The following is a 14,197-nucleotide window of genomic DNA, read 5'->3' as shown; positions in this document are numbered from 1 at the left end:
TCCAAAGTCCCTTTCAGCTCTATTCTGATTGATCATACTATAATATTTAGTTTACAGTAATGGAAACATGATTAACAACATTGAACCATGATCTTAATGTCCATCAATGTCCGTTAAATTAAATATACGGTGTTTTAGGGACTCCATTTACTTATTTGTCCTCCACTCCCTACTCCTGGGTAGTAAAATCCCTAAATAATGCTCACATTTAGGTATTGTTTTTTTCATTTAAAAAGAAAAAAAATTAGCCCTCTCTATAACCTAATACCTTGTCTGCTGACTTGGTTCCTTCTTATGAGGGAGATTTTAAAAATGTATGCAATTTGTTTCATGTTTGCTATAGTAAGTTCCTCATGAAGATTTATCCTTAAAGCTTTATTTAAAATGATACTGATAATGAAAGCTGGGCCAGTCACTCTCCGCCTATGATGTCATGCTCAGATGACAAGCTGGTTGGTCAGTTGCAACCAATGGATCGACATTCAGTTGATCTGGGGGGAAAACCAGATTCTGCATTTGTGAGAAAATCCTGACTCTTCTATCATTCTGTATTTCCCATCCATCCATCCTTCCCTCCCTCTCTGTCTTTCTGTGTCCCCCTTGCCATAATATAAACATAATATAATTAAATATAAAATTGATAATAAATGTATTGTATATATAGCATAATATTTATTTTTCAAAGAATATAAAAACTAACAACTAGCAAAACTAAAAGTAGTAAAGAAGAAAGAAGAAAGAAAAAGGCACAAATGCAAAAATGAATACAAAGAGCTTGCAATTTCCTTTGCAGTAATATAAGCACAGGTACAAGTTATCTGTTAGTTTATACATATAAGAAAAAAGGTTTTCTTCCCCCTCTGTTTTTCCCCAAACATCAAATCGCAAATCATCCATGTACTTTTTTTTGAGTTCCATGCAAAATGTCTGTAAGGAGTTTCAAGTAAGCCATAATATAGGTATTATTTTTTTCTGTGATCAAAAGAAGCTAATTTAGCCATCTTCCGCAAGTTCCATCATCTAATCATCAAAACTGCAAATTGCAAGTACATTTTTTCAGTCTCATGCAAAAGTCCATAAGGGGTTTCCAGTCAGCCATAAATATAGATATTGGGGCGGGGGGGGGGGGAAGTGTTGTCTGAAATGAAAGAAATTAATTTAGCCACCTTTACAAGTTTCAGCATTCTCGACCAACCATTCCTCCATTGTACGTAGGATCAAACATTTCCATGTTTGAGCCCAGAGTAGCATGCTATCATTTTACTTCTTAATTCTGCTTAATGTTCAAGGAAAGGAGATGCTGTCTACTTGCTGCATCCCCAATTTCCCCCCTGACCCCCTTAATTGTACCTTGAAAGCTGCAAGGTTTCCTTTCTTTTGTTGGAAGGAGTGGTCATAGAGAGGTCAGTCCATAAATCAGATTTTTTCTGCAAGTTAATGGCATCTCTGTTGGGAACTTGTCATCCTTCCAGCTTTGTTGTAGTGGCATTCGTGCCTCTGGAGATTTATCAGGCCATCAGGAGAGATGAAATAATCTTGGATTGCACAATGTGAGCACACGTAGAGCACAAGTGTAAACAGAAAAATAAATCATGTTTCTCTAGAAAGAAGAGGGAATGTTTCCAAGAGTTCAGAAAAACCCTCAGCTGTTGCAGGATAGCTATCCAACTAATAGTTTTCTTATTGATTACATGTTACTTTTTCTTTCTTCTTGAGTCTTTTCTATTTCTCACTTTGCCTTCATTTATATCATAACTGTTCTCCAGGCCAATAATGCTTCTCTTGGGATTATTCATATGCTATGGTTCTTCCTCGTTAAGATGGCTTGGCCGATATTACGTGGGCCTTACCACATGCTAGGCTAAGAGGAAGATCGCTTCTAAGAGTTTCCTGATCCTAGTTTGCTGAGCAAACTGTCATTAAAAGAAATTACAGCTCTCCTGTTAACCGGATCTAGGATTTCTTCCTAGTTGGGCCAGTAAGAAAGGCTGAAAGAATGGAGTCTTTGAACTCTGGTGCTGGAGAAGACTCCTATGAGTCCCTTCTACTGCAGGTGATCAAACTTGCCATAGAGAGATCAACCCTGACTACTCTTTAGAAGGCCAGATTCCTGAAGAGGAAACTGAAATACTTTGGCCACCTAATGAGAAGGAAGGACTCACTGGAGAAGAGTCTAATGCTTTGAACGATTGAGAGCAAAAGAAGAAGGGGATGACAGAGAATGAGGTGGTGGATGGCTCACCAAAGCAGTAGGTGTGAGTTAAAGGGACTCAGGGCTTGGTAGAGGATAGGAAGGCCTGGAGGAACGTGTCCATGGAGTTGCATGGGTCAGACATGACTTCGCAACTAACACAACAGGATTTGTTCAATCCTGAAAGGAAAATTTCTGTCCAGATAGAACAGGAAAGGAAAGGAAGGAAGAAAGAAGAAAGGGAAGGAGAAATACTAGCAATTTGCTGTTCTGTGTTCTCTTAGCAAAAACACACCCCCAAAAATTGTTATGGCTGAACCAGGCCAAGATCAGATGCAACTAATTTCTGTGTGGTTGTGTGCAAAGGGTCTGTTTTGAGGAGTTTAAGCCCACATTCCTCCTGCTTTTAGATTAGGTGATGTTAAGGGTATTAGAGAAAGAGAAAAGATGGAAGACGTTTTGCCAAATTTGCTATGCATTTGCAACTCAGCAATTGTTAATTTTCTGGAATAGGGATGCCCCGTGGCCATCTGGAACTTCCTTTGTGATTTTTCCATTCAGGTTTTGTTAGTGTTTCTTTTCTCCCCCCCTTTCGGTACAGAGCTTGGGCTTGCCCTCAGACTGGAATGGCAGTGGGATATGCTCTGTTAAATTCCAGCTGGATCAATGCAACTTCTGGCTTTTCTGTCTTCCTTCTCTCTCTCTCTCCCCCTCCCTTTTTAAATTCTCTCACCTTCTTCAACTTATGGAAAAGAATAGAGCCAATGAGGATGGAGAAAGTGTGGGGAAAGACTCACATCCATTAAAACAGAAAAAAAAACCCTTTGCATAATGGCAACTACTTTGGTGAATATTAACCATTCATCTGGTGAAGGAGCCATATTTCTTGCAGTGGTTCCTTGAGACCTGAAAATTATTTCAAGAGTTCTGCCCAAAAAGGTTGAGAAAAGATGGACAGATGAAGGATTTAAATTGGCAATGAAGGGAAGGGAAAGGAAGGGAAGTTGATCCTGCAGGTGCAAATTATTTGAGGCTCCCCTCCTAAATACTTGGAGTAGGTAAGAACCTTTTCATAGCCGGGTTAATCTTTCTCTTAGCACTTACTCAGGCTAAAGAGAGGAAGATTGCTGGGAAAGTGGCTGGTGGTTTCAGTCACTATCTTTCAGCCTTTGGAAGATTGATATTCAAAGGTCAAACTGGAACTGGAGTTTCTTATTTGCACACCTTTATCTATGGAAGAAATACGGATTAAAACAATTCTGCATTTATAAGTAAATAAAGATGGCTACAGAACAGGTCTATCTTATTGGCTGGATTGTCTTGCGGTGGAAGACTGTATTGCCCAGAGTCACTTGGCTGAGATGGGCAGCTACAGAAACTGAATACACAAATTAAAATGGCAAGTTCCTTAATAATATCTGGTACTTTTCTTTTTCTATACTGCTTTAAAATGGTTTGTTGTTGTTGTTTTGTTGTTGTTGTTATTATTATTATTATTATTATTATTGTACAATTGTATCACAGAGCGGCCAGTTGTTTCGCCGGATTTGGCATTGGTTACTAGTCGGGCCCCACCCAGGGGCCTAGGACGTCGTAACATATTTTCGTAATATGCATGCAGATCCAAGCAGTGCGGCTTTTTGCATTTGACTGATGGTGATTTTGTCAATTTTTAACTGTTTTAAATGTAATTCCAGTGCTTTTGGAATAGCACCCAGTGTGCCAATTACCACTGGAATTACCACTGCTGGTTTGTGCCATAGTCGTTGAATTTCGATTTTAAGTCCTGGTATCTTGCGATTTTTTCATGTTCCTTCTCGGCGACCCTGCTATCACCTGGTATAGCGATGTCTATGATTGTGACCTTATTTTCTCAACCAGTGTGATGTCTGGTGTATTATGCGCCAGTATTTTGTCGGTTTGTATACGGAAATCCCACAGATCTTGACCATCTGATTTTCGGTGACTTTTCAGGCTGATGTTCCCACCAGTTTGTTGCTGTTTTAATATTATAATTTTTGCACAAATTCCAATGGATCATTTGTGCTACTGAATTGTGCCGCAATTTATAATCAGTCTGCGCGATTTTTTACAGCAGCTGAGTATGTGATCAACAGTTTCATCAGCTCTTTGCAAAGTTTGCATTTGGCATCATCAGAGGATTTTTCGATTTTGGCCTTAATGGCATTTGTGCGGATAGCTTGTTCTTGCGCAGCCAGGATTAGTGACTCTGTTTCTTTCTTTAATGTACCTGTTTTTAACCATAACCAAGTTTGTTCACTGTCCACTTTATCTTTATTTTTTCCAGAAATTGACCATGCAGTGCTTTGTTCTGCCAACTCTCCATTCTGATTTTATCACATCTTTTCTGTATTCTTGTTTTGTCTGTTGGGCCTTCAGTAGATTTTTGTTCTTTACTTCGATTAATAGATGTTCTTGACTTTCTTTTAAATAATCATCAGCCAGTGCATGTTTTTCTTCTTCAACTGTTTGCTTCACTTGTAATAATCTTCTGCCACCTGATTTTCGGGGCAGATATAGTCTATCAGTATCACCACGTGGATGTAAACTGTAGTGCATTGTCATTAGTTTCCTGGTTTTTCGGTCCAAAAGGTCCAAATCAGCTTGTGTCCAGTTAACTATGCCAGCTGTGTATCTTATAACTGGTATTGCCCAGGTATTATGGCCTTGATTGTATTTCCACCATTCAATTTAGATTTCAAAATTTTCCTAACTCTGTTGGTTACTCTCGGCCTGACAATAGTTTTTACTTCTCCATGCTTGATGTTATCCAACTGCAGAATGCCTAAGTATTTGTAGGCTTCATTTTCTTTGCATTTAATTATTGGCCATTGGGCATTTCAATTCCCTCAGATGCAGTGATTTTGCCCCTTTTTATGGATACAGTGGCGCATTTTTCCATGCCAAAACTGCATTGAAATATCGGTGCTGAATACTCGGACTGTATTTGTCAATGATTGGATTTCTATTTCTGACTTGCCATAGAGTTTCAAATCATCCATATATAGTAATGCGAAATTTTTTCAGCTTTTTTGGCTGTTTGGTAGCCTAATTTCATTTTTTTTTAAGATTACTGATAGTGGGATCATTGCGATGATGAAGAGAAGAGGTGAAAGTGAATCACCCTGGAAAATTCCTCGCTTGATATTAACCATTCCGTAGCTCTCATTCCCTACTGCCAACTCAGTTCTCCATTGTTTCATTGTCTTTTCAGTAAAGGATGTAATATTTTTGCTAATGCCAGTTGTTTCTAAGCATTTTATGATCCAACTATGTGGCAGTGAGTCAAATGCCTTTTTGTAATCAATCCAGACCATATTCAAGTTCGTTTTTCTGTTCTTACAATTTTCTAATATCATTTTATCAATTAGAAGCTGATCTTTTGTGCCCCTGCTCCTTCTTTTGTTGCCTTTTTGCTCTACTGGCAAGATGTTGTTTGTTTCCAAATAATCCATCATGTTATCTGCAATAATGCCTGTGAGTAATTTGAAGGTTGTTGGCAAGCATGTTATTGGTCTATAGTTTTCAGGTGTTGTTCCTTTAGTTGGATCTTTCTGAATCAGTATGTTTTTCCAGTTGTCAACCATTCATCAATTTGGCCCTTTTGTAAAATTTCATTCAGTTGCCTGGCCAATATTGCATGTAAACTGGTCAGATATTTGAGCCAGAAACCATGTAATTGGTCCTTTCCAGGTGATGTCCAATTCTTTACCTTTTTAACCTCGATTTTTGATCATCTCAGTTGTTATTTCTAATACTTGCATTTGTTTGTTGCCAATGGTTTTCTCAAAGTCATGTATCCACTTTGCTTCCTTGTTGTAGTCCTTTGCATTTTCCCACAATTCTTTCCAGAATTCAACTGTGGCCTGCTTTTCTGGTTTTTCACTTTTGGTGTCACCATTCACATTAAGACTTTGATAAAACACCGTTGGTCTGATCGAAATTGCTGATTTTGTTTATATTGGATGATTCGTGCCTCATATCTTTCAATTTTTCTAGCTGTTGCTGTTATCTGCTGTTTTACAATCTCTACAGCTTCATTGATGTTTCTTGTATCCAATCTATATCTTCTGATTAGCCGATCTATGATTTTGTTGTTTTTAAGCCGTTGCTCATGCATGTTCTTTAAGTTACTAGCATCTGCCCTTAATTTTTTGATTTTTTGTTCTAAACGGATTTTCCACTTTGGCTTTGATGCTTTTTCTGTTGTGTGACTAGGTACTTTAATTTTAATGCCTAGTTCATTAGTGACTATTACAGCTGCGCTGTACATTACTGGTTTGTTTCCAAGATGGATCCCGGTTCAATTGTTGAAAACACTGCATTAACCATTTTCATGATAGGGGCCAAAATTTTCTTAGTCACAGTTTTTAGTGATGGTAAACGTTGCCTTTCCTCATTAAGCAGAAAATGCTCCATGATCTTATCCTTCAATTCTTTTGTTTTTGAGTTAGTTCATCAGTTGGTTCAATGATAACTGGTTCTAGTGGTGGTGATGTTATTTCCTCCCCGAGAGCTTCTTCTGGGAGTTCTACTATAGTGTCTTTAGTTGTGTCTTGAATATCAGTTATTTCCGCTTGTGATATTGTTTTTTGGGTTTTGCAATTTGCCTGAATTTCCTCATGTTCAACTTCACTAAACACTTTATTCCGTATAATAAATCGCCTTTGATCTGCTAGTCGTTGTTCACTAACATTTGAATCTGGATATTGTTGTTTCCATAATTCATACATTCGCTTTAAATATACTCTTTTTTCTGGCTCTGAGTTGTAGTAACAGGCCATTATGGCACGGTTTTCATCTGCACTATATGTTTGTCGTTTTGTTGGCTGGTCCACTTGTAGCCCACTTGTCGACGGATGTCCAGGGACCCCAACATCCGCCGCGGCCCTTGTTAACCCGCGCGACGACCGATGCGGTATGGAATTCTTATTCGTTTTTTTCACCATATTGTATGGGTTGGCGGGGTTTTTTTTACGGGACCAGATGCCAACCTGATCCCAACCTTCCTCCTTTCTCATCCGGGCTTGGGACTGGCAATGGCGGAGTTGTTGTTGTTGTTGTTGTTGTTATTATTATTATTATTATTATTATTATTATTATTATTATTATTATACAATTGTATCACAGCGGCCTGTTGTTTCGCCGGATTTGGCATTGGTTACTAGTCGGGCCCCACCCAGGGGCCTAGGACGTCGTAACGTATTTTCGTAGTATGCGTGCAGATCCAAGCAGTGTGGCTTTTTGCATTTGACTGATGGTGATTTTGTAAATTTTTAACTGTTTTAAATGTAATTCCAGTGCTTTTGGAATAGCACCCAGTGTGCCAATTACTACTGGAATTACCACTGCTGGTTTGTGCCATAGTCGTTGAATTTCAATTTTTAAATCCTGGTAATAATAATTATTATTATACAATTGTATCACAGCGGCCAGTTGTTTCGCCGGATTTGGCATTGGTTACTAGTCGGGCCCCACCCAGGGGCCTAGGACGTCGTAACGTATTTTCGTAATATTATTATTATTATTATTATTATTATTATTATTATTATTATTCACGCAGACTGATTATAAATTGCGGCACAATTCAGTAGCACAAATGATCCATTGGAATTTGTGCAAAAATTATAATATTAAAACAGCAACAAACTGGTGGGAACATCAGCCTGAAAAAGTCACCGAAAATCAGATGGTCAAGATCTTGTGGGATTTTCGCATACAAATACTGGCACATAATACACCAGACATCACACTGGTTGAGAAAAATAAGGTCACAATCATAGACATCGCAATACCAGATGATAGCAGGGTCGCTGAGAAGGAACATGAAAAAATCGTAAAATACCAGGACTTAAAAATTGAAATTCAACGACTATGGCACAAATCAGCAGTGGTAATTCCAGTGGTAATTGGCACACTGGGTGCTATTCCAAAAGCACTGGAATTACATTTAAAACAGTTAAAAATTGACAAAATCACCATCAGTCAAATGCAAAAAGCCGCACTGCTTGGATTTGCACGCATATTACGAAAATACGTTACAACGTCCTAGGTCCCTGGGTGGGGTCCGACTAGTAACCAATGCCAAATCCGGCGAAACAACTGGCCGCTGTGATACAATTGTATAATAATAATAATAATAATAATAATAATAATAATAATAATAATAATAATAATAGACAGCTGCAGAATAAGAAAGAGATTATGGAAAGTTTTGCACACTTTATCTGGGTCACACAAAGAATTAATCTCTCTCTCCCCTTTTGGAGTTTAAATGTCCTGAATGTAGACATTTATACTGCATTTTCATTATACTTTTTGGCAAATTATTTGACATATGCTGCAGGATTGATGGAGAAATTACTGACTGGATATATTATATGAGAATTGCTGCGAAAGCTAAAAAATGTAATGGAAACATTAAGCAGTTATAAGAATTTAAAATGTCTCTGGCAAGGACTTCTTTGGGTCTTGGGTGTCCAGTCCTATTATTCATCAAGATAGATAGTTGCTTGGTTTGCTCTTCTGATGACCTCCACCCAGATTTTCCTTTCCGTTGGTAGTCTGAACCATTACACCTCTTGTGCCTTGTCTTCTAAATTGTACTCCTGTCTTCAGGTGAAGACATTAAAGATGCTGTTCTGGAGTCCATTTACCAGGCCACTTGGTGTCATTGTGTCATAAAGAGCTGTGGTGGCGCAGTGGTTAGAGTACAGTACTGCAGGCTACTTCTGCTGCCTGTCGGCTGCCTGCAATTTGGCAGTTGGAATCTCACCAAGCTCAAGGTTGACTCAGCCTTCCATCCTTTCGAGGTTGGTAAAATGAGGACCCAGATTGTTGGGGCCAAATGCTGACTCTGTAAACGGCTTAGAGAGAGCTGTATTGCACTGTGAAGCAGTATATAAGTCTAAGCGCTATTGCTATTTCCCTGGGATTCTCCAACATCTTGAAATGCCCTCAAGTACATGGTAAGACCACATTGCAGTTCATATCTCCATAGTATCTGATTCGATTTGCAGTCTCTGATTATATGATACCCATGTCCGTGTTTTAATTTTTGTCTTCTTCCAGAAAGTGACAATTTTCTAGAAGACAGGTTAAGTGGCGATGGTTCGTCCACACAAGGGATCGTTAAGGGAGGATCTGGGAGTGACTCTGAACTTTTTCCTCTCTCCAGTGATGGTCTGGACGAGGTGGACTTTAGAAAGGTAAGATGAAAATTGGCTCAATAGATCTTCCGAAGCTCTTCTACTAATGTTTCTTGCTTTGGCTGCTAAGCCATATGATCATTAGTATTATTTATTTTTTTTGTCATTTGACTTTTCTGCATGACATTATTAAGCTGCTTGTCTCCTCTGGTGATACTGGCGGAAAACGAAGTCAGCTTAAGAAAGATATCACTGTCTAGCTTTCAAACTTTGGCAACAATGCTAGCCAAGGGTTTTAGCAAGATAGGTAGCTGTCCAAGGTTGATTGGAGTGGGTGGCTATAATAAATGTAATTAAGTAATAATAGGAATAACCCATGCCCCTATTTGGTTGATTCCCTTGCTTCTTTACTCCCTTTGAGACAAAGCAAGAAAAAAAAAGGTATCCCTGAAAATAAGACCTCCATGGATAATAAGCCCAATCGGGCTTCTGAACGCATGCGTTAAAATAAGCCCTCTCCCCGCAAATAAGCCCTCCCCGAAAATATTGCAGCACAGGAGCAGCTATGAGGTAACCAGACTCACTGCCTCCTACACCTCAAAAATAATAAGCCCTCCCCGAAAATAAGACCAAGTGCTTATTTCGGGGGGGGGGGGAGAAAATAAGATCCTGTCTTATTTTTGGGAAGACACGGTAGTTACTTTTGTGGTGGATTACAGATATGTTGAGAATGACATTGTACATTCAGGTCCCCCAGAATCGGTAAAAATCTCTAAAAAGCAGAGCAGGTAGAACTCACTTGACAATTGAATCTTGCCAGTATAGACTTGCATAGGACTTCAGTATGAAATACTGGTTTTAAATAGAGAGGATCCCTTCAACGTAGAAATGTTTAATCAGAATGCAGTCTAGTCTACAATGTAATTCATTATAGCAGCAGGATGACCCCCACCAGTATTATTTATTTTACTGTCCAGCTAGCAAGAAAGTGGCTAGTGATGATGGGTTTTGGAGTCCAAGTTCTTGTTGAAAATGGCAGAAATCTGTAGCATTGGTTTTCAACTGTTAAGATCAAGATGGTTCCGGGGAGCAGAAAAGCAATGTTTTTATGTGATTGCTTCTGGCTCTGAGTCCCAGGCTGTCCACCTTAAGACAAAGTCTTCATTCAAGATCCCATTAGTTATCTCAGAAACCTCCTTCTGGATTTTCTCTTTTCTCATACTTTTCTCTGTGTTGTGTGACATGGCCCATCGCAATGAATCATGCAATCTGAAGTCATTTCCTGTAGTCTGTTTTTTCGGACACTTTTGATAAATCTGCTACTTTCCTTGCTAGATCTTCTAAGGATCTGAATATTTCAACTGTTGAGCCCTTTGCTCAACCCAGAACTCTCTGGATGTCTTGACAATCCTGGTTGCATCATCCCGAGGCAGCAGCCTCCTTAAGAGTCAAGAGAATCCTGGCAAGCCGAGGGCCACCCTTGCTTTTCTGATCACAGCTGAGCTGCTGAAGTTCTAGCCAAGAAGCAAAGCTATTCTGGATGTACGTCTGGAGGGAGAAGCTGTTTTCCAATTCCTTTAACCTTGTGTACAAATCTAGGGAGCGCCCAAGAAAAGGGCGAGGCTCTGAGAGGAACAAGAATTCTTGCCTATAAACTTCTGGCTTTGTTTATATATATATATTGTTCTTATGCAATTTTGAACTCGGTCCCCAATAAAAGAAGAAGTTCTCCTCCTAAGCCTTGATGCAGGCATGATCTTGTGTTCTGAGAAACACTTTTATGTAACATCTGGGTAACTTAGCATTGACAAAAGAAAAGGAAGTTCTTGAGAAGGTGATTATTTTGAGCTCCTGATTGAAGCCAGATGGGAGAACATTTGCAAAGCAAATTGACCTGCATTATCTCCTTGATTAACATGCTGGGTTGCAGATATGTTCTGCCATGGGGCTGGGTTGAAGGTTGGCTGACCAAGACAGAGCCCCCATGCCAGATGCATCAATTGCCTGTTCCCATCAGAACTTCCTCCTTTTGCAAGTGACCTCATCCCAAGAGTAGGAAGCCAGAAGGCAACACGGCTTGCGGTACAGCTGGTGGACACATGGGAATTTCAAGATTTTCACAAAAAGCAAGCATCCTCTCGTCCTCAAATTCTCATAGATGGTGCAAAGAGGAGAATGCAAGAAGAATGTCTGTCCCTTGGTTTGGGAGGCATCTGAATATCAAACTTTAGGCAATGACATTTGAAAAATATTAAATTGTGTGCCTAGTGCTGTACCACTTTATAATGCCTTGATAAGGCCACACTTGGAATACGGCATCCAATTTTGGTCGCCACAATGTAAAAAAGATGTTGAGACTCTAGAAGAAGTGCAGAGAAGAGCAACAAAGATGATTAGGGGACTCAAAGATAAAACATATAAAGAACGGTTGCTGGAACTGGATATGTCTAGCCTTATGAAAAGAAGGACTGGGGTGACATGATAGCAGTGTTCCAATATCTCAGGGGCTGCCACAAAGAGTCAAGCTATTCTCCAAAGCACCTGAGGGTAGAACAAGAAGCAATGGGTAGAAACTAATCAAGGAGAGAAGCAACTTATAACTGAGGATAAATTTCCTGACAGCAAAAAACAATTAATCAGTGGAACAACTTGCCTCCGGAAGTTGTAAATGCTCCAACACTGGAAGTTTTTAAGATGTTGGATAACCATTTGTCTGAAGTGGTGAGGGGTTTCTTGCCTAAGCAGGGGGTTGGCCTAGAAGATCTCCAAGGTCCCTTCCAACCTTCTTAAATTAATTAATAGTGTATACTGCTTCCATTTCTTTTGGTATAAAAGTGTCATTGCTTTGCTGGGGATTCCTGCTTTAATCTAGATTTAAGTAATCTAGATTAAAGTCGTTCAAGTAGATCTGAGAAGATGGATCCCGCTGGTGTCCCTCCACCCCCACCCCAGCCAGCTGATCGGCTGCTACCATCTTAGGGCAAACTCAGATATTGTAGTATATCAAGAAAAAAGAACTTTGCATGGAGATCTCAGGTAGCCCCATCTTTGGTATATTTCCACTTGGACCACCATTGGCCTTGACCATGGAAAACCTAAGCAGCTCTTGAACAGAATGATGAAAGTGATCCTCTACACCAGAGGTGGGGAATGATGACCTCTTTGTGACTTGTGGACTTCAACTCCCAGAATTCCTGAGCCAGCCAGGAATTCTGGGAATTGAAGTCAACAAGCCATAAAAGGGTCATCGCTCCCCAGTCCTGCTCTGCACAATGCTGCACTTCAGATTCCCAACATCCCTCCCCGTTAAGTTTACAGACGCAGTCTGCTGGGAACTGTAGTTCAGCACCCACACAATGAAATCCCACCACCCAACACAGACTTCAATATGTTCTATGTAAGTGTGTAGGTTTCTTCAAAGCGCCAGATTGAAAAAAAAATATACCACAGTGTTAATGTTGGGCTTGTGATCCATCAATAACAAGCTTGTGATATGATGAGATAACAGTCTTGTGCTGCATCTTCCTGCTCCCCCCCCCAGCAAAAAAAAAATCCTTATCACTTTCTGATTCAAATATACTTGAGGGGATTTCTGTGCAGAGTTTCAGATTTGGAAGGAGGATGTGCCGAGATCACTTCTTCTTTACTTAAATGTTCAAGTCATTGGCAATAAACTTGTAAATCCCCTTTTAATAACTGTCTCTGATGAGATCATCCGTCTTTCCTTATTGATCCGAGTTCAATTTCCTGGTGGTGTAAGCTTTAATGAAGCACAGAGTGGTTCAGGCAAGGAATGGGTATCTAGACCTCAAGCTTGTAGAATCCAAGATAGCAATGGACAATATTCTTTTTTTAAAAGGAATATTTGTATTGGCTTTTTCTTTACATACAATATGTTCTCAATGAACAGTGTATGTCTGAGTCCATTCATTTACATAGTAATACTTCTTAAGTTCCTAATTTTGACCCCTGTGGTCCAACCATTGCTAAAACAAGTCCCAAGTTCGAAAATATTCCGTGCCTCTTTTTACTTTAACTTCCGTGTTAATCTGTCCATTTCTGTCCAATATTTTTTTATTATATCTTCTTCCGTAGGCGTTTCCTCGCTTTCCCAACATTGTGCAAATACAATTCTTGCTGCTGTTATAACATGTAATATTCCCTTTATCATATTTTTCTGGTATTATGCTTAACAAAAATAGTTCTGGCTTAAAATCTGTATGTTGTCTTAATATTTTTTCTAACCCACAGGTGATAGTATGTGCCTGGTTTCTGATTGCAATGGACCATATTCTTATTTTTGTAAACTGGAAGCAAAACATCTACCAGCTCTTTATGTGAGAAATAAGGTCACTTAAGGTTGGCTGCTCTGTCTACCGACACAGGGTAGAATTGTCACATCTCTTCTGGAATGGTGTGCATAGCTTGGACTTTTATATTAGACTAGCACATAAATGGCCTTGGATTCTGTATTGTTTGAGTACAGCCACCTGCAGACAGCTTACACAATCCACTCTTGGTTCACCAAGATAGGAGGAATTGAACCACAGTTTATGAGCTAGTGACTCAGACTCTGCTGTCTGAACCAGGCATCGTAATAAGTGTCAGAGGCTATGGTCTCAGGTGCAGGAAATTCGGAGCCAGGATAGAGTTGAAAAGCACTATGAGTTTATTCCATGCTACCTATAAACAAGAATTTGATCCACTAATGGTCAAGGCAAATTGGCGACTGATAACAGGCAACAGAGTTTAAGAGGGGCTGGATTTAGATCTCTCACAGAGGCATAATTGACTCCAAACTGATGGTGCATTTGACTCCACCTTCAGAGTCAGCCTA

General features: G+C 39.5%; 1 protein-coding gene across 1 annotated transcript in view; it reads left to right on the top strand.

The window, feature by feature from the left end:
• Positions 1 to 11,639, top strand: part of LOC116519576 (A-kinase anchor protein 13-like) — a 204,194-nt gene extending 192,555 nt beyond the window's left edge. Inside the window, exons 11-12 of the mRNA XM_032233524.1 lie at positions 9,284 to 9,420; positions 10,696 to 11,639. Coding sequence (XP_032089415.1) covers positions 9,284 to 9,290 — 7 coding nt within the window. The 3' untranslated portion in view covers positions 9,291 to 9,420; positions 10,696 to 11,639. The remainder of the gene's footprint in view (positions 1 to 9,283; positions 9,421 to 10,695) is intronic.
• The last annotated feature ends 2,558 nt before the right edge of the window (positions 11,640 to 14,197 follow it).

The sequence above is a fragment of the Thamnophis elegans genome, chromosome 16 (genome assembly GCF_009769535.1).
Source record: "Thamnophis elegans isolate rThaEle1 chromosome 16, rThaEle1.pri, whole genome shotgun sequence".
Classification (NCBI taxonomy): domain Eukaryota; kingdom Metazoa; phylum Chordata; class Lepidosauria; order Squamata; family Colubridae; genus Thamnophis; species Thamnophis elegans.
Note: the sequence above shows the minus strand (reverse complement) of the source record. Positions and strands in the feature narration are given on the sequence as shown.